Source organism: Pygocentrus nattereri, chromosome 19, assembly GCF_015220715.1.
Source record: "Pygocentrus nattereri isolate fPygNat1 chromosome 19, fPygNat1.pri, whole genome shotgun sequence".
In the NCBI taxonomy this organism is placed as follows: domain Eukaryota; kingdom Metazoa; phylum Chordata; class Actinopteri; order Characiformes; family Serrasalmidae; genus Pygocentrus; species Pygocentrus nattereri.
Window position 1 is genome coordinate 9,965,327 of NC_051229.1, and position 24,653 is coordinate 9,989,979.

The 24,653-nt window shown below is 37.1% G+C and overlaps 1 protein-coding gene across 1 annotated transcript; it reads left to right on the forward strand.

The window, feature by feature from the left end:
- Positions 1–1,977: 1,977 nt before the first annotated feature.
- On the forward strand, positions 1,978–15,666 carry LOC108415035 (SLAM family member 5-like). Its single transcript, XM_037531229.1, has 8 exons — positions 1,978–2,032; positions 7,244–7,540; positions 8,426–8,698; positions 8,789–8,914; positions 12,247–12,287; positions 12,462–12,563; positions 14,106–14,162; positions 14,375–15,666. The coding sequence occupies exons 1-8, from the start codon at positions 1,978–1,980 to the stop codon at positions 14,435–14,437; spliced, it is 1,014 nt and encodes a 337-aa protein (XP_037387126.1). The 3' UTR covers positions 14,438–15,666.
- Positions 15,667–24,653: the final 8,987 nt, after the last annotated feature.

The following is a 24,653-nucleotide window of genomic DNA, read 5'->3' on the forward strand; positions in this document are numbered from 1 at the left end:
CTCCAAAACCTGTATGTACCTTTCAACATTAATGGTGCCTTCACAGATGTGCAAGTTACCCATGCCATGGGCATTACCACACCCCCATACCATCAGAGATGCTGGCTTTTGAACTTTGTGCTGAAAACAATCCGGACAGTCCTTTTCCTCTTTCGCCCAGAGGACATGATGTCGATGATTTCCAAAAACAATTTGAAGTGTGGACTCGTCAGACCACAGGACACTTTTCCACTTTGCGTCAGTCCATCTCAGATCGGGCCCAGAGAAGCCGGCGGCGTTTCTGGGTGTTGTTGATATATGGCTTTTGCTGGAGTTTTAACTTGTAGATGGAGCGACGAACTGTGTTCACTGACAGTGGTTTTCTGAAGTGTTCCTGAGCCCATGTGGAAATATCCGTTACAGAATGATGTCGGTTTTTAATGCAGTGCCGTCTGAGGGATCGAAGGTCACGGGCATTCAATGTTGGTTTTCTGCCTTGCCGCTTACTTGCAGAGATTTCTCCACATTCTCTGAATCTTTTGATGATATTATGCACTGTAGATGATGAAATCCCTAAATTCCTTGCAATTGCATGTTGAGAAACGCTGTTCTTAAACTGTTGGACTATTTGCAATAGGGGTTGTATTCCTGAGTGGTGCAATGGACTAAGCCATCACCCCAACAGAACCACTTTTTCTAGATCTTCAAATCTGCCCCAGTGCAGCAGAGCTGACATGAGAATTAACTAGCAGTTTCAGACTTGTGGTCTGTACAGGAAGGATGTGGGTTTTACAACCCACACAAGCAGCTTGTCTTGAAGATGTCCATTTCAAAACACGAGCTGAGTTTCTAATTTAGATTCTGGTTTGATACACATGTACTATGTTAATCATGCTCAAATTGTCAAGCTATAATAATTTGAGAAGTACTACTCATGTGGAAAGGAAAGAGTTTCAAAGAAATGGGGATTTGGAGAGGAGTCCAATTTGAGTGCATTAGATTGTCAAGCTTAAGGCAAAACTTTGAGTGCGCATACATTTTTCGGTTTAAATAAATGTATAGGTGTCTATTGGCCACAAACTATTTGATACACTATATATATATATATATATATATATATATATATATATATATATATATATATATATATATATATATATATATATATATATATATATATATATACACACACACACACACACACACACACACACACACTCCTCTTCTCCTCTTCTCAGTTAACCCTTTGTCTAATATATTTGTAGAGTTTTCTAACATTCAGTCTTTAAGTATATTGTGTTTTATATTGCTTGTTTTGTTTGCACTGTTCTTAGTATGCTTGTGATGCTGTAGAGTGATCATCTGTGACTCACCACAAGCATTTCAATGCATAAATGTCCTGAATAAACTTGAATAAACTTGAATCTTTTTCTTGGTGGACCTTCCAAGAAAATATGCCATTTTGACCACAAATTCAACTTATTTGGAATAAAGAATTTTTGTTTAAGGTTAGGACTGGGTGCAGTATTACTTGGCTACAATAAAACTGAAGTCTACAGGTGTCCTCAAAATAAGTAGTAAAGTAAAATCAATGTGTGATATATACCTCATTGTGGTCACCCCCCACATTGTATCTGTATGTCTGTGGTTTTCCACTCAAGGGTCTAGCAGTGACAAGCTTTTTAGAGTATCTTAAAAGAAATGTCATAACATTATACACTTTTTTTTTTTTTACTTTATAGGAAAAGATATTTAAGCTAAACCTGAACAGCCTCATTTATTTTCCACAGAACTAAATGTTTCCTATTCATTCCTGCTGTGCTTTGCCAGCTTGAGTATAATGACATATTGCTTATATTATGTATACATTACAATGACTTTCTAGTATTTAGTGTCTTTGTTCATTTTTCTTCACTTATTTCTTGCTTTTTTATGACTTGCTCACTATGGAGGTTTTAACCTCTGCTTACTTCCTTGGTTTAGAAACTTCCTCACACGATGGCCACGACAGCACAGCTGACTTTTGTTCTCTTCAGTTTTGTCTCGTTTTCAGGTAAAAAAAAAATTAATTTCATTCCTTTCACTTTATAGAGGCTCAACTATATTATAACCCCTGATTATCTTAACTATTTTCACAGCATAGATGACGAAATCATCATCTATCACTTAACCATGCTATGATCATTGTTACAATCAAGGTACTTTTAAAATATAGATTATGAAGTCAGAAGGACTTATTATGGATAGATACATGTTGTTGTAGTGCACTCTCAGATAAAAAGTACTAAGCTGTCACTGGGGCGTTACCCCTCTTGTCTCTGGGGTGGTACCCTCAAAAGTATGTCTTCAGTACCTTTAGCTATGGAATATAATTGTACCATCTTTGAATTGGTACAATTCACCATTGAAAGGATATTTTTAAGTCTTTTTTGACCATACATGCCAGCTTGTCTCCAGCCTTCTTATTCCATTATTCTGTTTTAAAACATTAGGTCATGAAAAGCTATAAATATGTACCTTTCTTCTGCGAAAAACTTACTAAAGATACAAAATTAGACCTTAAAACCATTGTTGAAGTCACGTTTACATGGTTTGCATCTTGATGAACAAAAACCGTATGTGCTTCTTTTGACAGAGTGTACAGTGAAAGGCTTTAATGAAAGGCTTTAATACACTGCACTGAAGAATGACTCTTTAAAACGAAATGTTTTACATTATTTTTGTAAACAGAAAGCTCACTTAATTATCAAGGGGTACATTATATAAAATACAAACCATATTATGGAAATGATCTTTTGTCAATGTCTTCTCAAACATGTGGCATTTAGTTGAAACGTTTGAAGGGGAAATCACCTGAAGTGTTCGAGAGAGAACATCTCAGCAACTATCTAAAAACTGTGTTTTTATGGTTTGTCCCTTTAATTGTACGATACTGATTTCAGGAAACTTTGCAGTTTAGGTCATAAGATTTATGTAAAGACTAGTTTCCTGGTTTCACAGTGATTTACAGTGGAAAATGTGCAAAATAGTTGCAATTACAAAGTCACTTAGATATAAGATCATTTCATCTATGTGTCTTGTAACTCTCTAAAGCAATTACTTATACAGTATGTCTACTTTCTCAAAAATCTGCATTTTGTGGTTCAGGAAAGTTTCTCTCTCTTACTCTACACTCTATAGTGATCATTTTTTCAATAATAATGTTGAAATGTTTATGTACTTTGTGTATTATTTAGCTTTAATTTGTTTCAGGGACACTTCACTGCTAGCTTTACAATCATGTAACCTAAATTCAAAAGAATGGTTCACCAGTGTGTCAAAATTACATGGGTTTTCCTTAACCGTAGTTGATCAGCCAAGAAATGTTTGTTGTTTGAATTTTTTAACTGGAGCAGTGAGGCCAATGTAATTAACAAAAACGGAAACCATCATTTGGTTGACCCAGCTTTATATAATATCATTGTAATTTGTAGTTAAAAGGAGCATTCAGGCCAATAGTTTAATATGTTATTTGTCATGATAGCACTAGATCCCTCAGGCTCATCAGTTTGACACAATTCATATTATCTTTTTGCCCATCAGTGTTTGTTCACTCAGCATGCACTGTGCAAATAGGTCATGCAACATTAGGAATCTCCCTGCAACACTGAAGATATGCAATGACTTGGAGGACTATAAATACAGATGTGGTATTTTATGTTTTTTCCTTCTGCATAGTGGGAAAACAAACCATTTCAAAACTCCTTCCATCAGGTATCCACCCCAAAGTGCTTTTTACTTTTTTCAAATAGTTACTAGTTTCAAGATATACAAAGAATTTCTCTAGGTGCAGCTGTCAATATAAAATTAAATATAATAAAGTAACTATAGAAAAAGACTTGCTACATTTAAACATAAAATAGACAGGACACAAACGGCAAAGTTCAAGGATGTGCAATAGAAGATAAATACAGATACAACCAGGTACCGGAGTACTGATTTGAGAATTGAGCAACAAATTCAAATGTAAATGCAAACATATTTATAAAATATGTATATTGCAACAAGTTGAAGTGCATATGTGCACTGACTACAGTAAATTGGGAATGTTTCACATTCACAAGCATTATGGCATTTAAAAAAGCACAGCTGTTTAAGGCAGAGGGATGTTAGAAGGGTCCTTGTTTAGGAGGATGCTGGCCTGAAGAAAGAAGCCGTGGATGTGGTTGTTCCAAGTCATTAGGGCTGTCACTCTTGGGCCCATTCCCATTTCTTCTTTTTACCCCTACCCCTTGTTTTTGAGTGTCACCCTAACTCCTTGGAACTGAGTTACAAGGGGTAGTGGTTGAATTCTTGCCCTATGAAATGAGACCCTCAAAAACACAAAACAAAGCAAAAAAAAACAACATTGCTTCATTAACAGCTACTAGCCGTGCGCTGTAGGTAACCCAGCCCATCAGTGATAACAAAGAATAGAAAAGTTCAGCAACTTCACAGTTACATTACATTACATTTAGGGCATCATATGCTTTCAAAGAGGGAGTATAAGAGAATTATTCATTATCGTCCACCTCTAATTCTTTGGTGATGCGAAGCTGAAGTCAGCTATTTGCTAGCTTCTTGTTTAATTTTTCCATTCCACCTTAAATGGTGCAGCAGTTACATTCTGGCACTGGACCATTTAAGGTGGAATGGGAAAGTTAGCTAGCTAGCTACTGTGACATTAGCATGTTATTAGCAATTTTTTGTGCTTGTTGTGAAGAAAACAACCATAATACATTAAAACGACATTAAACTTAGATAATACAATTCTCACATTTGTGGGTTTCTTTGGTCTTTTGCGCAGCCATATTGCCGGTTTTTCTTTTTTTCTCATAACACTCCGTTCAGTGAGCCTCTGAAAAATCTCCGTTTGAAGGGCCATGTAGCCCTAACACTTCACCCTACTCCTCTACCTCAACAAAAACTGGGACACCCTACTCCTAGTTGTGAACATGCAAAACGGAGGGCTAAGAACTAAGTGGTAGGGGCAAGGAGTGAAATGGGATTGGGCCTCGGTCTTCACTTAGATGCAGAGATTGACCACGGTGAGGGGTCAGCCATGATATCCCTTTTCCTCATCCTCATTCTACCCTTTCATGCATAAATTAGTAGATATTGTTTTCAGATTTAAAATATATGTATATATTTTCATTACTCACATCAGCATACAAAAATAAATTTATTTTACATAAAAATCAATTTTATTAAATAGTTATTGAACTGTCCATGTATGTGGGCCATGCGTAAGTGGAGTAAAATTAAGGGAACAATAAGCAATTAAAACAAAACAAAGTGTTTCTAAGCATGTCTATATCTTTCATTAACTATTAAATGGTGTATATTGTAAAGCTAATATTTAAAACAAACAATGCTGAAGCTACATCTAAGCTTAATTTTCTTGTTTAAAAACTGCTTTGTAATTTTTTATTGAAAAATGTGAAAATGTGATCCCTCAAAACAGTCTGGACAGAGTCTGGACCTGACACTGGACACAGACGTCTCATCTTCCTTTTGCACAATTTATAACAGCATCCAGTGGTGGACACACCACACAAATCATGTACTTGAGTTAAAGTAGAGATACCCAAGGTAAAATATTACTCCAGTAAAAGTAGAAGTTCCTCCCTTTAGACCTCCACTTGAGTAAGAGTACAAAAGTATTTGCCTTCAAATGTACTTAAGTATCGAAAGTAAAAATACTAAAAAGGTTAGTTCCATCATTTATGTTGAATGGACTCTCCCAAAATTTTTACTCTGCTGCACTGCTGTTGAACCGTAAGCTTAAAGTGGGTTGGTATAACCAACAGGTCAAAACAAGCTCAAAACAAAGTGCGTGCTGTGCTCTGATCGGTGGTCTTGCTTTGTGCTTCTTTCATTTTGACGTTACATTCCAAAAGGAATGACAGATTTCCATAAAGTAAAGGAGTAAAAAGTACAAAAAAGTAAGTATTTGACTTTGAAATGTAGTGGAGTGAAAATAAAAAGTCACCCAAAATGGAAATACTTCAGTAAAGTACAGATATACAAAAAAACTACTTAAGTACAATAACAAATTACATTTACTTCATTACTGTCCACCACTGACAGCATCTCATTGCCACCAAGAATGGTGACAGCACCCCTAGGGCAACATAAAAGCTTAGAGGTTGTGTTGACCTGGTTCCTTTTCTTGGGAGCAGGAATGAGACTTGCTTTCATAGTCAACAGGTCTAAAGTTTGCATGTTTTTCATCTTGTAAAGTTCCTTTGCATTCATGCATACCACATTCAAGAAATGGTAGAACATTTGCCACCACCTTTTGTTTTTTCTTCTGTGGATACATTTCAATACACTGGTTCACCAGACCCACTCCCCCATGTGAATATACTAACTAGGTGACGTATTTGGATCACAATAAAGTCTTTTTACTCTACCTTTGTGCCACATCCTGTGGATGTTTACCATCACATCTCCAGACCACATAAATGATACATGTATCAACCCATTTTGTCACAGTTAAATTCTCGTTGGCTGACAGACGGTGCTCCTTTTCCCTGTTTGTTTAGTTCACTGAGGGTCTTGAGGTTGCCTGTAGTTCCTTTTAGGGGGTTTACTCTGCAAGTGCCTGTAGCCTCAATTTCCTGACCATGTAGTGCATTTAGAAGAAATTGTTAAAAAAAACTGTGTGGCTGTTTTGTTTGATAGCATCACAGAGACAAAACATAACTTCAGAAGCCATTTCCAGAATGTAGCCCACAGACGATAACGATGAGTGACACAACTAGATTGTATGGTAACATTAGGAATTCAACATGGTGAATTTTCAGTTCATCCAGAGGGAGTAATCCAATGTTGTATGTGATAAAATCTTGTTTGACAAATTAATACGTGGTCACATCATGTGAGACCAGAAAATTCTAATTTTTCAACAGTACTGACTTTCTTTTATAATGAGAGAGAGAGAGAGAGAGAGAGAGAGAGAGAGAGAGAGAGAGAGAGAGAGAGAGAGAGAGAGAGAGAGAAAAGCTGGAAAAAACAGTGGATAAATTCTCTTTGGGCATATGATGATGATGATACCAAATTTTCTCTAACCTCAATATTAGTGAGTACAATGCAGTTGCTCTAAAAATTGTACATGTATTTTCCAAAAAACAAGCAAATGTAAACTGTCGTAAAAGACAAAAGCAATCTAACCAACAAAACAAACTTAAAGAACAGCTTAACTAAAAAAAAAAAAAATGATTTGTTTGTGTTCTTTCTACAGAATCCAGTGATGTGTTTGGATTGGTTGGCAGTTCTTTTCAACTAGACACACCACATCATGTACCAGTGTTTGATGACTTATCCTGGGTCTTTGAAGGAGCTAAAAATGTTATAAAATATTATAATGAAACAAAAAAATATAAACAGCATCCTGCTTACGAAGGCAGAGTGGAGTTTAATGTAGAAACCTACAGTCTGACACTGAAGAACTTACAGAAGACTGATAGTGGACCGTATGAAGCAAAAGCAAATGGTGCACAGAATACAGTTGTTGTTAAGTACAGGCTTTCTGTGTTAGGTAAGTCTGAAAGTGTGAGACCAGAAAAATGCATTCCTGGCAAAAACCTGCTGCTATCAGTCAAATGATGTGTTTTTATTCTCTATTAAGCCATGCACATACAGTACAGGTTATTATAAGTCTGCTGAGATATAAAGGTCTTAGGAACGTACAAAAGGAAACACACTCATTTAGGATGAAATAGCCAGTAAAAGGATGAAAATGACAGTACTTGTCATTGCTTGTACTTTGTTACAGGAGAATAATCAGTGTGTAACTTTGTACTGTGTGACCCCAATACTGTTCAGGCTGTTAGTGTAAATAAACAAAACTTTACAGAAAGAAAAAACGTGTATATATGCAACAACATAGCATGAACAGGCATTTGCAATACTTGCGACCTTTTGACCTCTTTCTGCAGGATAATTTAATTATGAAATATATACAAAAATGATTTTGTCCCCAAAAGCTGGAGCTGCTAGTGAGCAATGAAAGGTGGGAGGAGTGAAAACCCACCAGCCATGAATGACAAAAGATGGCCATATAGACATAAAATTGACCGCACAACTGACACAGTAAAAAAAAAAAAAAAATACATAAGTGAAAAGGGCTTAATGAATCCTCTAGGGCTAGTTAGTCCATGTATATTCTTCATATTGTATGTTTTCTTTATAATAACCCTTGTAAGCATCTTTGTGGTGCTAAAAAGTGCTATAGATGCATTGTCAGTATTATTTTAATTATTTTCTTCGTCCTACTTAAGTCCAGCCCTCTAAAACTAGATTTCTAGGAAAAACCAACAAGGCTAATAAGCTCTGTAAGTGATTATTGTTGTCTGGTGTTTAATGTAACATTACTAGCAGTGCATCTGTACATACATGATCTGTATCCATGTGTGTACCTCAGATCCAGTGGAGGCCCCAGTCTTGGCTTCTGCCTCTCACCAGCTCCGCAACAACATCTGCAATATCACTCTCACCTGTAGAGGTCATGACCTGTCTCTCAACTCCAGCTGCTATAATGAAACCTGCGAAGAAAAGGAAGTGACATCACCCAGAGGCATCACCCTTTCTCTGTTGGTCAATGGCAACAGCATTATCTGTAACAACAGTAACCCAGTCAGCTGGAAGAAAGCTATTTTGGAGATGGAAGAACTTAAACAACTCTGTTCTGATAACGGTGTGCACACACATGCTCGAACACAAGCCATCTTTTAACCAATTCTGTATTTGTTCTAAGATTAATAACAATCTTTTTGCCCCTCATTAGCAGAACACAGTACAGAGGAAGATGAACTACCTTTACAATTGCTATTGCTTGCTGTGGCTGCCATAGGGATCATCATTCTTCTAGTTATCTGCATCAGTTTTTATCTTTGCTGGAGGAAATCAACAGGTATGTCTTTATTTCAAATGCGTGTTCAGTGGGAACAAACATTTATGATTATCAATTCACAATTTTTTGTTAGAAAAATGCTTTTGAGTTATGTAATTTGCATGTCAAAGCAGTCGTTTAAACTGTTGGTACTGTTAACAGGCAAGATAACACAGCTGGATACAGAAACATTAGCTTTGAGAAACTATTCAAAAAGCAGACAAAATGAAAAACTCCTAACCTTACAGCAGTGGGGACCCAGCAGTCTTCGGTTTTATTTTTCTGTTCCAGTGAAACCAGTCATATAAAAGGTTTTGTCCAGGATTTTGTTTGGCTTCTTCATAAAATTAGTTATTTTTATACATATATACATATACATATATATATATATACACATATACACACACACACACACTATATTTCCAAAAGTATTCACTCACTCATACAAGTAATTGACTTCAGGAGTTCCAATCACTTCTATGGCCACAGGTGTATAAAACCAAGCACCTAGGCCTGCAGACTGCTTTTACAAACATTTGTGAAAGAATAAGTCACTCTCAGGACCTCAGTGAATTCCAGCATGGTACCAAATATTCCACAGTCAACTGGCAGTGGTATTATAACAATTGGGAAGCGTTTGGGAACGTCAGCAACTCAGCCATGAAGTGGTAGGCCATTTAAAATGACGGAGCGGGGTCAGCGGATGCTGAGGTGTATAGTGCGCAGAGGTCGCCAACTTTCTGCAGAGTCAATCACTACAGACCTCAAACTTCACGTGACCTTCAGATCAGCTCAAGAACAGCATAGAGAGCTTCATGAAATGGGTATCCATGGCCGAGCAACTGCATCCAAACCTTACATCACCAAGCACAAGGGAAAACATGCACTCTAGAGCGGTGTTCTCTGGAGTGACAAATCACACTTCTCTGTGAGGCAGTCCGATGGACAAGTCTGGGTTTGGCGGTTGCCAGAACAGTACTTGTCTGACTGCACTGTTGCCAAGCGTAAAGTTTGGTGGAGGGGGGGGGTTACGGTGGGGGTTGTTTTTCAGGAGTTGGGCTCGGCCCCTTAGTTCCAGTGAAAGGAACTCTTAATGCTTCAGCAGACCAAGAGATTTTGGACAATTTCATGCTCCCAACTTTGTGGGAACAGTTTGGGGGCGGCCCCTACCTGTTCCAACAAGACTGCGCACCAGTGCACAAAGCAAGGTCCATAAAGACATGGATGAGTGAGTTTGGTGTGGAACAACTTGACTGGCCTGCACAGAGTCCTGACCTCAACCCGATACAACACCTTTGGGATGAATTAGAGTGGAGACTGCGAGCCAGGCCTTCTCGTCCAACATCAGTGTCTGACCTCACAAATGCGCTTCTGGAAGAACGGTCAAAAAATTCCCATAAACACACTCCTAAACTTTGTGGAAATCCTTCCCAGAAGAGTTGAAGCTGTCATAGCTGCAAAGGGTGGGCAGACATCATATTAAACCTTATGGATTAAGAATGGGATGTCACTCAATTTCATTTGCGTGTGAAGGCAGATGAGCGAATACTTTTGGAAATACAGTGTGTGTATACACACACACACACACACACACACACACACACACACACACACATACATATATATACATACACATATATATATGCACACACACATATATATATATATATATATATATATATATATATATATATATATATATACACATACATACATACATACATACATATATATATATATATATATATATATATATATATATATATATATATATATATATATATATATATATATATATATATAAAATGATATGACATATGTATAATCTCTGTGGTAAGGGACAGGAAACCCTTTTTGTCTCTATCTCTATAACTTGGCAGTGGTATGTTCTATACCTTTCAAAAGTTACTCATATTTGTCTATTACAAATAAAAACACTGTAGAAATCTATTGCCCACGAAGAAAATGAGGACGTCTGTGTCAAATACAAAGAATTCCATTGTTACAACCTGCCCCACTTCAGGGGTAGATTTTAACAGTAGGTGGAATATGAAATAATTTGTTTGTAAAGCCCATGTTTTGTTTGCACTTTATTTTTGGTATTTAACAGCAAGAAACAAAATGGGAGAACACTGATGTTAAAATGGCCAACCTTTTGTCCCACATATATAACAACAAAAGTTTCTGTGGCCCACAAGAAGATTTAACCAATCTAACTGTTTTTTTGTATCTCATCCAAGGAGAGTGTTCTGTACATTTTAACTACTGTGCCTTGGTAGTACTGCTAGGGAGCCGTTAGGCCACCTGTTTATCTTTTTTTAGCATAAAAAAATTGTTAGTGTGACAGCAGGCTTACCCCAACTGGGATCAACCTGGCAGTTTCCTTTATAGATACCAAAACACTATGGGGTAAGCCACCAGCAAAGCACAAAACGTGGACTCAGAACAGTACAGACTCAAGAGCTCAAAGTAAAATGAAAATGTACTCACAACCTCGCAATGTGGGACAGAGTGTATTACCACTGACAGAAAACTAAAGACAAAAGCAGTCATCTAAAGAGTGCTTGAAGTTTTTTTTCCTTTTTATTACTTATGTTGAAAGATACTCAAGAAACCAGTAATCAAAACTCAAAAGAAGAACCAATACTGAATTTACCAGCTTAGTCAGAGACATGCAGATGCAACATGAATACAAGACTGAGCAGAAGCAGGGTGAGCACCCCTTACGTAGGGTGCAAACAGCTGTTACCGCTCAGCCCTAATTACCCCTTAGTGGTGCCTTGTCTCACCCTAGTGGCTGGAGGTGGCCTAGCACAAGGCTGTGACATGACATTCTTTAAAATATATACAATTAATTAAAAGTAATTAAATATAACAAATGTTACTATTGTGACACATTTGCAAAATAATTATATTTAGGTCAATCTTTTTAATTGGTCTGGCCAAATGCAGGCTAATTCTGTTTATATTTTCATTGTAATTTAAATCAATTCACTGATCAGTGACCTGATAGCAATAAGGGGAAGTTTGGGGGCTGAGAATGAAAGGGTTCTATTTGTGTTCAGTGGAGAACAAATAAGTTGCAATTGATCATAAAAGACTAGAGACAGAATCTGGGTTGATGTAGATTTTAATAGAAGAGCAGTATGAAATGGTTTGTTGAAACCCTGCTTTAGTCCTTCTTGTACGATTTATGATGTGTCTGTTTCTGCATCACAGTGGTAATTTAGCATGTCTCACCAACTGTGGCTCTATAGCAGTTAGACAAAATAGCTTTGGAAATTTAGGATTGTGTTATTTTTCACCTATGATATCAAGGGTTAATTTTTTTTTTTTCATTCAAAACTGCATAGGTCCCACACAGTGTGAGAGCACAGTCTATGCAGAAGTTCAGGTAAGATATAAATAATTTTTGTTCATGTAGACATTTAGCCATTAATGTCAATAAATACTGTAAATGATTTGATTCAGGGTTTTAAGGTTTAGATTGTGTCAAAACCTCTATGGAAGGTAGCATGAAACATGGCATATTTGATAATGATGATAATGTTGGTAATCATGCTTACAGAGAAACGATGCAGCACTGGAGATGCATTCTACTATGTACAGTACTGTACAGAAGAAACCGCCACCTACAAGTATTGGACAATCCAGGCAAACCCCTGCACAGGTGACAATGACCAGCATGTACAAAGAGTTGTCATTTAAATTCACTTGTTATTGATTGTTCATAATTCTAAAGAGTTATCCTAGTAATGGAGTTGTTTCATGCAGTAAGAGCTGTAAAAAGCACTAGAGTTGAAGCTAGATGAAAATATTTGTGCAACCAATTTTATTCACATTCAGAAAGGCCTGATTAGAGCTGTGCCATGGAAAAAGCTCTCTGCTTGGTGCAGGATGCATATGAGCCTATAACCCATTTACACCAGCAGTTTCTCTCCCCCATATATACACATTTAATCAAGGATTGCACAAAAAATGACGGGTGGCCAGTGGCCAGTAGCCACTAGCACTTGACTGTTTAGCTTGAAACTCAATTTGCCCACAGAAAATGCTTCAACTCTCAGAATTCCTCTGAAGTACACCCAACAGTTTCAGTGCCCTTGACTTCCCATGTTATTAATTCCCAAAAGGTATTTTTTAAACCAGAATAGAACATTTTAATGATAAGGAAATATTTTATTTAATAACACTGAAACCTTTTTGTTACTGAGCTTGCATTCTTTAGCCCCAAGCTTGTTGACGGCTCCTCTATTTCACTACACTTAGTACACAGTTGCATGTGCAGTTTCTGATTAGCTAAAGATAAGATAAGATAATCCTTTATTAGTCCCACAAAGGGGAAATTCTCAGTGTTACAGCAGCAAAGGGACTGCAAGGCACAAAGAAAAAAAAGAAGTAACAAGAAGAGAATTAACAAGCAAGTAATTACCTTTGTTAAATACTGGACAAGGGTTTTTACAGTTTGTTACATGTTACTATATAGACAATATATAATACTATATATAAAAAGATTAAAAGTATAAACTCTGTCCTTCACAAAAAATTAACAATATAAAGGATTATAAATAAATATAAAGCTAACATATTGACACTGTAAGGAAATTCTCCTGAAATTCACATGGAGTTTTGCACATGAGGTACTATTTTTATATTACACATGGGATAATAAGTTAACGATATAAACAATTTTAAATAGAAAGCTCTAGAGTATTTACACTGTATAGATATTGTTTAAAACATATTGTACATGGAGTGTTGATTATATTGTACACAGGAAACAGTGATCAATTCACAGTATGTTCTGTAGATGTGTGAACTAAAGGCTTAGTACATTAGAACGTTATTTTCAGAGTTCATACTGCAGCCACATCAAGGCATGTTTTGTGCTCCTCTGCTCCTCTGTATGAATTCACATGCGTCAATCACTGTGTCCTCTAATAGTCCCATGCAAAGGTCAGAGATCACCTTCCATTCTTTCATTTCCAATCAAAACTGACATTAAACATGAGTTACTCGCTCAGCATCAGGAAACAAAGCTGGAAGCACATTGTAGAGTTTACAGCTATTAAAAGACACTGCTTTCGCACAAGTCATGGTGCTTTACTTTACAGCTGTTGTTGGTCATAGCTATGCAATTAGCACCCAGACTTTTCTCTGTTCAGTTCAGTCCCTACTCACCTCATGTCTTACTCTTAAAATTATTCAACAGCGCTTGATCTCAGCGGAGCCTTGCATTTCTAGCATCTATGAATCAGTTCCGGATCAGGTAAGGAAAACTACATTTGAATCAACTGAAGAGCTTTTAAAGTGTAGAAGCTTAAATCTTGTTATCCATTTGAGGGTTTGTAATACTTTCTTTTGGTTGAGAAAACCTGCACATGTGCTTTATTGTATGATTATTCTTTGAAGTCATTATGTGTCTACAAACTTATTGAAAGTTAATTGGTTGTACTTTTTTCTGTCCTTTCAATCATAAAGACACAACCTATGAAATCTGGAACCATTTATACCACCATTTCCAGTCTCAGCAAAGTGAATTAAGCCAATTTGAATGGAACCACATCACTGTGAGAAACCGGTGCCACTCTTGATTTGCATAGTTGGCTAAGAAGATTCCCGGTGATTTTGCAGTCATCTCATGGGAGTCCACAAAAGTACAACTGGCCCTTTTCTAATTGGATGTAAAGGATGGCTTTGGCCCACTGCTGAGGAGAGCCAGAACTTTTTTCATACAGCTTTTTCATTTACACTGAGACACAGTAATAAAACTGAACAATTCCACTTCACAGATCAGTGTTTAATACAGAAACCATTTAATTGTAAGTAAAAATACTTAATATAACTCGGACTGGTAACATCTGTGCTCCCTGAAGCTGACCATGTCTCTCTCCAGCTTCAATGCCAAGGCCTCAGGCAAGTTGCACTGGTAGGCCAGCTGTGTGTGGACCCGAAGGTCAGTTGAAGAACTGCCATGATGAACTGGTCTTGGACTGACTCACTCTGTACAGAAGATGGTGATCATAAGTCCATCTACCTAAAGTTTCAGGATCTTTAGCTAGGGTTCTTAATGGTTCCCCTGTCTGGTTACATAATTTAGACCAAAGGAGCTCAGAAAGACTGCCAAAAAGGGGCAGTTTAGCATGTCAAATTGGCCTGACTGCATGTCTTTGGACTGCGGGATTTAAATCAGCAAATTAATATGAATGATCTTTTCAGTGTCTCTAGTCTGCACATCTACATTTTCTACAGTCCAAAGATGGCAGCACATTCACTGACATAACTGCTTTCAATTGGTTTTTGCCAGGTAAACAACTGATTGAGTTGTTTAGAAATGTATCTAATTTATCATTGATCTGTTTCGAATTGTGTTGTGAAGGTTTCATTTTCAGGAGAATGTTCATGGTTTTGTAACCAGAGGTTCATTTTGCTCTCAGTTTTGGAGAATTTGCTAAATGTTACACACAATTAGTAAATTCTGTGTTGAATATGTGTGAACATTTGAGAGCAGAGACACTTTGTGCTGAAATGTGTGTAAGCGGTTAAGAAAAACTAAGTAATCAAATGTGTTGGTGCCAGGTCTGTTCTTTTCATCTGATGTGTAGACATCAGATTGAAAAATGCTTATTTGGTGTTGCAAGGTTGTGTTTTTGATGCTTAATGTCTTTTTATATTTTCTAGCATTATATCATAAGAGGATTTGCCCTACAACGATTTTGTGGTATCATGTAAGGTCTTGCTGGACTTACCTAGTGATTTGTCTCAGATTAAAGGTGGGGTGACTTGTTATACTCCTGCTGTAGGTGTGTGCCACTTATTAAAAAAAGGGGGAAAATGAAACAGAAAGTTTCTGTTTACTTCTTTGAATGCATATGTCACTTTTACTGACCAGTGGTTTTAAATGCAGGTGCAAGTGAAGGTGGTGGCATGATAAGGTGCATCTGCAGAACAAAGTGCCAGTCATAGTGAACAAGCACGCTGAGTATATTATGGTTTTCACTTGTGTGTTGTTTCTGGAAGCCTATGTACTAGGGAGTGCGGGAAAAACTCAATTCTTAGATGCTTTACGATGCGGGCATGAACGATTCTGAATCTGTTCATAAATTCTCCAGTTTCTTGTTCAAATTTTCCTGTTCCACCTTAAATACTGACTGAGGTACCGAATGTAGCTGCTGCTACAAAGCAACAAAGTTTAGCCAGGCAAATTTTTGTTGCTGTGTGACCTGCAGTGTCAGAGATTCAGCATCCAGTCTTGAAAATGTTTTACTGACACAGTGACCCCTGACTTTCTACAATGAGTTATAAAATCACTGAATTAAACAGGCAGGATGGTTGTAACGTGCTGCATGGACATCCATTACAACTGGATCTTATTTCACCGTAAAAGCGCATTTTCTCGCAGATTAGTGGCAGCAGTGTCTCAAACAAGAGCAGTGAACAAGAGCCTTCTAGATATTGGAAGTAAATGCATTATGGATCATTACAAACACTTTGCTTTAAAACTACCAAGTCCTCACACAGTGAGAAAATAGAAATCCTGTATAGAAAAAAAGATAATCGTTTTATAATCGCATCGCAGCTCTCTGAATCGTCATCGGATCGTGAGGTGCCTACAGATTCCCACCCATTCTATTTACATTCTAATCTTCCCTCACCAGGCTGCTGGAGATGAGAGAGATGGGCAGATGCACAGTGAGTCTGGGAAACCAAAAGACTGAAAAGTCAGAGCCAAAGTGTTCCTTATTTAATTAGATCAGCTGAAAAGCTTAGTCTGCTTCTATTTGTTGCGTTTGGTATAATCCCTCTTCGGCGCCTAGTGTCCTCACTCCTCTCACGCTAGCCAGGTTTGCTACAGTGGTGCCAAGAAGTAAGTTTCTTATGGAAATAACTCACCTACATTTTAACTCACTTCATTTTACTTTCAAAAATATACAAATCAGATTGATTGAAAGATTGATTAAGTACATTGCCATTTTTTTGTACTGGGGTCCCAAAATGTTTCAATTTAAATAAAATGTGTTATCCATTATCTCTTAACTTTATTAGGCTACTAAATATTCAAATGCATTTTCCCTGCACAAAATAAGTTTAATATAGCAAATTCTCACTATTGAAAATTGAGGGAAACAAATATAAAGATTAGTCATCATTTTTAAAATGTAAATAGTAAATCAGTTTAAAGCTTTTTTCTATAAAAATGCATTATTAACAAATATATTGAATGCTTTTCATAGCTTTTGCAGATACACACAAACACACACACACACACTTCTAAGCCCCTTATCCTTCTGGGTCACAGGGGGAGCTGGAGCCTACCCCAGCAGTCATTGGGTGGAAGGCAGGTTACACCCAGGACAGGTCACCAGTCACTTTTGCAATTAATGTATATGATATTAAAAGTATATATATTATAATGTTTATAATTTATTAACCTACTCTCATTGATAAAGGTACTTATAAACTTAAAAACTAAGTTTCTTTTTCTTTTCTTGCTTTTGGAAAAAGTAAATATCCAGAGAGCTTTCGTACTGCCCAGCCCCCACCACACTCTCCGTTTACACAAAATGGTTCGGTCTGTGAACTGTACTTGCTGACAGTGAATCGCGTGGATTACCAAAGGAGTACCATTTGAGCACCATGTCTCAGCTTCCTAAATAAAATTCTGCCTTCCAAAAATGAAAAGGAAAAAAAAGAAAGAAAAAACAGGAGAGTGAAAAGAAAAGCTGAAAGTATGTCGCTCAAATGATGTCACATGAAGAAAGGTGGGTATAGTCTGTGAGTGGCTGAAATGTACCTGTTAGCTTGGTTCACAGTGAAATAGGTTATTTTTGCTCCAGTCAGATTATTTTCTTAATATCTTAAAATTCTTAATAAAAAAATTGAGTGTTTTACATTTCAGTCCTCTTTAGTGAACATTTAATGCAGGCAAACATTCAGCAAGCTATTCATATCAATTGTCCCTGCCGCTGGTACAAGTTCCAACAGAAGCAGCTTCAGCCTCAGAAGACCTGTCTCCCTATTAATGCCCAGAGCCCTGCTAATGAACCAGATATGCCTCCACATCTACATATCTCTACCAAGAAACCAGCCCTGTGCCTGATTCCCCAAAAACGTATCCTCATACCCCTGCTAATGAACCAGCCCTGTCTCCCCATCCCTTTACTACTAATGAACTACCCCTGCTAATATAGTCCTTCCTCCCCATACCCAAACCATTGAACCAGCCCTGTCTGTCCACCCCTACTCCCCTACCAATAAACAAAGTTTATTGAAAACTTCAGAACCAAACAGTAGAGACAGAGATGGACTTTGTGCAGCAAAATACAATCTTAGTGGGTGGATTGATGCCAATTGCACAAGTCTTTAGGAATTTGTTTGTTACAGCGGTGAGGTACTATATTCAAATGCCAATAATCAAAATATGAAGAAAATATAGCATGTTCTCTACTCAATACTTACAACCTGAAACTGAGCCAGATATTTGCCTCTGTTGAGAGGAACTCAGCATAACTTGAGTGTTAAGCAAAAGGAGTGTTTTGAAAAACTATTGTCTAGAGAAACCTAGCAAATTCGGTTTCTCTGTAATTTTAGTGTTTGTAATGTTAATATTAGAATGAGGATTTACAATATCTGCAATGCAAAAATGACCAACACCTTTGCCTTCTACACTGTAGACTGGGGTTCAATCCCCACCTGGGTAAACACCCTACACTATACCAATAAGGGTCCTTGGGCAAGACTCCTAACACGACCTTGGCCCCCCCTGTGTAAAAATGATCAAGTTGTAAGTCGCTCTGGATAAGAGCATCAGCAAAATGCCATAAATGTAAATGTAAATGTGTTTCACTTCATGGATGGATTAAATGTGGAGGTGGAATTTCCCCATTTGTGGGATTAAAAAAGTATCACTTAAATGATATCGTCATTTAAGCATGGCCTGTAAAAATAAGCAAACTTTAAAGATAATTATGCTTCTTTCTGTTTATGTATGTATGTATGTATGTATGTATGTATGTATGTATGTATATATATATATATATATATGTGTGTGTGTGTGTGTGTGTGTGTGTGTGGAACAAACTAAAAAATGTATCCATGTTAGCAAACGAGACAATTGGAGAAATGCTCAGGATTATTGCCGAAAGCACTACACTGACCTGGCCACCATTCACAATGAGCAGGAACATCAGAACATTTCAGATCTTCTGGGCAGTGTAGATTACGCATGGATCGGCCTCTTCTTCGACAACTGGAAATGGTCTGACCGACGAAGCACCTCATTCCGCTACTGTAGTGCAGGACAGCCCTGGAGGCCCACAGGCAATGCAAACTGTGTTACTGTGGTGACTACATGGAGTGGACAATGGGATGACACACTGTATAATACAAAGCTATGTTCCATGTGTTATAAAGGTCAGTTTGATACATGTTCTTCCATGGCGTCAGTGACTGGAGTCCAGTCACAGATGTAACTCACTAAAAGAAGTGAACTGAATTATTTGAAAAATTATTATTGACATCAATGGTAAAAACTTCATTTTTCCCCAATTGGTCAATTGATTTTACAGCAAAAGTCACATTTGTTGTGGCAATGCAAATAAAAGTAACACAACATATATCGCTGTTGTCAGAACAAAACCTCGTATCTCCAAAATGGTAACTTTACAGGAGAAGGAAAAACTACTTTATTTTAGTAAGTCAATGGAACCAGAATTTTTCCATGTAACTTTGGGCTGTTTCTTTTGGTCCATTCATCAAGAAATGTACATACAATGTAAAGGGCAACAAGCATTTTCAAATTGTCAAAAACTGAAAAACGACAAAAATGGAGGTTATAAGCGATATGATAGTTCACTGTTAGCACTGACTGTATTCAGTATCATGATAGACCATCTGCCACAGTGCATTTAAAGGGCACACCAGCCTATAACTAGCATTTAAAATGACTTTTTCTAATGGCTTTAATATGGAGCTCAACATTACATGCATACATATTATCATCATCAAAATTTACATTGTTTGCTTTTCATGTTTTTATCAGTGAACAATGGTTATTGTACTATTGGCATTTCTGTTTCTCCAGCACTGAGACAACGCATAGTGAAACTGACAATAAGCTCTAATGGAAAAAAGGTCTGAATGACCCTGCTATGAAGACAGCCATTCTCAGTCAGGTCAGTGAAATCTGTGATGACAATCACTTATAGCCCTCTTATCTTTGTCTGCATGTTGATTTCTGAGGATGCATTTGTATTTGTGCAGTTTACAAGTAGGATCCAGATGAAGGCGATTCTCTTTCTGAAATTTTTTTTTAATCTTTGAAAATTTCACCCAAAGTTAATCAAAGAATGAAGGGCAACAATTTTGTGCATTGACATCGTTAAGTTGCATTCACACTAGACTTTTGCAGTTGACATTAGATTAGCAACAGAAAGATCAGCAGAATGGAGAATATTCTCCATGTCCGTTGGCCAACTTGCCTACCATAAACAGTAAAAACAGAAAAATTAACATAATTACATCATTATGTGGCCACAGCTTAGTGCTGAGTATCTACTGAACTTTAGGCAGCGAAAAGCCACTCTGACAAACATTGTGGGTATCATAATCATCATCTCTATGTGTACCTCAGATCCAGTGGACAGTCCAGTCCTGACTCCTGTCTTTCATCAGCAAAGTAGAGACACCTGTAGGATCACGTTAACCTGTAGAGGTCATGACCTCTATCAACTCCAGCTGCTGTAATGAAACCTGTAAGGAGAAAGAGGTGTCCTCCTTTCCCTGTCTGTCAGTGGCTGCTCCATCATCTGTAACCATAGCAACCCAGTCAGCTGGAGGGAAGCTGTCATAGAGATGGAAAAACTTAAACAACTTTGTTCTCCTGAAGGTGAGATAAATACACAGTCCCAGAATTATTTGGTAATTATCACTCAGAAACTGTGCAGACAAGATCACCTAAACACCAATATATATATATATATAATATTTGTTGCTGTCAGAATAAAACATCGTATCTCCAAAATGGCAACTTTACAGGAGAAGCAAAACACATACTTTATTTTTAATGCAAGTCAATGGAACCAGACATTTCTTCAAGTCATTTTGGGCAGTTTCTTTTGGCCTATTCATCATGAAATTTACACACAATGGAAAGACCTACAGGCATCTTCATACTGTGTCAAAAGCTAAAAAAAGACAAAAATGGAGATACAAGGTTTTGTTCAGACAGCAGCGAGAGTACACACACACACACACACACACACACACGTATATATATATCAATTCTCAAGTATCTGCTGATATCAAGTACCAATACTGATACTAACTCTACAAATACTGAGACTTAATAGGTGCCCATAAATCCTGATATTTATACAGTTCCACTTTTTATACATGTTACTTTAGTGAAAGTAGTGTCGCAAAAAATATTGTGCTTGAATGCGAGTATGACAATATACAATGTTTAAATCTTCACAATTTTCTCCTCAGCAGACAAAATGATTTAATGGTATATTGTTAATCACCAACGTCCAAGAGTCTAATGCATCACAGATATGACTACACAATGTTACTACACAAATATAGTAGAAAAACTACATAATTGAAACCATGCTCCTCATATTGAATTGAGTGGTTTATTTCCATTTAACGCTGTAAATGTTTCTAACTGATGCCATACTAATGTTACACCAACCAAAACAACTTACCTTCATATCTTTGTTCTTTCTCTGCAGTGCCCACACTTGTGTTCGCACAAGTTGGCAGTTCTGTTCAACTAGACATAAAGCATCCTGTACTGGAGTTTGATGAATTAATCTGGGTTTTTAATAGAACTACTAATTTTCTAAAATAATATATTGAAATTAGAAAAACTAAACTGAATCCTGGTTATGAAGGCAGAGTGGAGTTCAATTAGGAAACCTACAGTCTGACGCTGAAGAACTTAGAGAAGACAGACAGTGGACTCTGTGAAGCAAAAACATTTGGTGATGTAGTCAGTGTTATTTCTGAGTACAGACTTTCTATAACACTTACCCAACACAGAGAATCAATCTGTGAGAGGAAACATGCAGTCCTGGCACAGCACTGCTGTTGTTAAGATGCTGTACTTTTCTCTTTTCTTTATTTAATCTTGTGCATACAGTAAGTGTGCTAAGACAAAGTCGGTATATTTATTATATACAATGGATTATCCATTATGGAGGTAATAATAATAATAATAATAATAATAATAATAATAATATTATCATCATCAATATCATTAGGCATGAGAGTTTTCAAAGGAATTGATAATGTTTTTATCCTAAAGCAGATTTCATATTTATATATCTACAAGTTCTCCTCAAATACATAAATCATAAATTACTTTAAATCATAAATTCTTTGAAAAAAAAGACTCAAAAACACAACTAAATGCATTACATCTGTATTTAATTTAAGTACATTCAACATTTGTCACATGTTGTTCCAAAATAGCACAATTATTATATATTATAGTGTTTAATGTGAGAACATTAAAAGAATGTTTTTTGGAAAGAACACTTTGAAAAGTTCACTTAAACACATTTTTCTTTCACCAGGGTTAATGTATTTATGGTGACCAGATCACATTCGGATTTCACGCAAAGCTGTAAATACTCCCGGCCTGCATTGGAATCTGATTTTAATCATTAAGAGGTGGTCAGAGAAAGATCTGGACGACATTTAACAGAAGTGAAAATGGAATGATGCTTTGGAAATGACCAGCAGGTGAGAAGCTAAACAATGAAATGAAAGATACACAAGGCTGTAGTTCCCCAAACCAAGGCCCTCTTGCACTCTGGGCTGATGAAAGCACCCAAGCTAAGCTTGTCGACTCGTATCGTAACAGGAGAAGAAAGTAAAATGGAAACAATGTATATGTTGCTGTGTTTTTTATGCAGAAAATTTTGCAGGTTGTCATCTGGTCACACATTTTAGTTAAATATTAAAATGGAAAAAAGTTTATCCACAACACAAAATACATGCTAATGCCAGGTGTAAACAGGCTCTGTGTGTTGCAAGTTACGTGGGAGCAAAAATCTGGGCTGTCTGGGGCCCCTGAGGATCTGTTGGAGAACCACTGACGGAGAATAGACTAAAGACTAAAAATAAGATTTGGTCAGCAAAGTTAATATAATGATGTGTTATTCTGCTTTTTCCAGATGCAGTGGCACCCTCTGCTGGTTGTCCTGTGTGATAAATGAAGACTGCTTCATTCCATCATACTGATCCTCATGTTAGCAACAGTCATCGTCCACATCATAAAGAGATCAAATCATCTTAAAACCATATATGGCCTTTTATTATTTCACTTCTGTGAAGAACCAATGAAGAACCAGGCCAAGTCCAAAATATAATGGCTTTTCCTGCTGGCTTTAGGTCAGAGTTCAGATTTAAACCGTTTAGAGAAACAACCATTTGAATCATCTGTGAAATGCTGAGTGAGTGACTCCTCTTTGTATAGAACCATTTCTGCAAGTTTACCCACAAGACTTCAACTTTTAGAGAAATCAAACAGAAAGCTCACCCATATAAAGTTAAAGATTTGTTAAGACCATTAAAATCTTAATGTTTATCTTTTTTTGCCTGGCTTTTTTTCTTTTTTGCATGGGACTGTACACTGTAGCTCTACTTAAGCCCCTATAAATATTATATATATATATATATATATATATATATATATAAAAACTGCACTACATGGCCAAAAGTATGTGGACACCCAAACATCATATCCATATAGGCTTGTTGAACAGCTTGTTAGCATGATTATGGAGTTGGCCCCCTTTTCTGTTATAACAGCCTCCACTCTTCTGGGAAGACTTTGCAGTAGATTGTGGAAAAGGGACTTTGCTTGCATTCAGTCACAAAAGCATTACTGAGGTTGGTGAGCAATAAGGCCTGGCTTGCTGTTTGCATTCCAGTTCATTTCAAAAGTCTTAGCTGGGACTGAGGTCAGGGCTCAGGCCAGTCAAGTTCCTCCACACTAAATTCTACATTTTTTGGACCTTCCTTTGTCATGCTGAAATAGGAAAGGACCTTCTCCAAACTGTTGCCACAAAAGTTACACGGTTCAAAAGTACCCCCGCCGGACAAATTTCCTTACTACCAAGTGTCTCTACAATTGATGGGGCAGCTCAGGGAGGACATTTCAGGAATTTTATTTCATTTATGTGGAAAGGTGGTATACTGTGAAAGTGCCATGTTTACAGTTACTGAGCTCTTTAATTCAACCCATTCTACTGCCAGGTTTTGACGACTGAGACTGCATAGCTTTATGCTTGATTTTATTTCAGATTTTATTTATTTAGGTCTGGGTAACAACAGCAAATCCAGTTAAACATTTAGTATATTTTACTGTAACAAATTTTTTCCATCATTTTTTGTTTACTCAATCACATTGTAGTCCATGTACAGCCCTCTCCTTCTGCCATGCTTAATTTCTGTGAATATTCTTCAGGTGTACAGTGAACTGCTGGTGTACAGTGAACTGCCTGCAGAATCATTTTTGTAGGGATCTAGAATTTTATTTGTAATCCAAAACTACTGGTGTTTAGTCTGACTGTGCAGCTGCCACAACAAAACTGAAAGTGATGCAGTGAAGAGCAGAGCAGACTAACAGAGAAGGTTAGGAACAGAAGGCAGACTAACCACAGAGGAAAGCAGGTGAACTGTCAGATATGGCACTTTATAACCACGTCATTGCAAAACCTTAAAAAATATGCAGGCTTGTCCGGTTGCA

Excerpts from the sequence above, each read along its gene's own strand:
- LOC108415035 (XM_037531229.1), top strand. The coding sequence starts at position 1,978 with ATGGCCACGACAGCACAGCTGACTTTTGTTCTCTTCAGTTTTGTCTCG. Across the intron at positions 2,033-7,243 it reads CAGTTTTGTCTCGTTTTCAG|AATCCAGTGATGTGTTTGGA; the intron begins GTAAAAAAAAAA and ends TTCTTTCTACAG. Across the intron at positions 8,915-12,246 it reads TTGCTGGAGGAAATCAACAG|GTCCCACACAGTGTGAGAGC; the intron begins GTATGTCTTTAT and ends AAAACTGCATAG.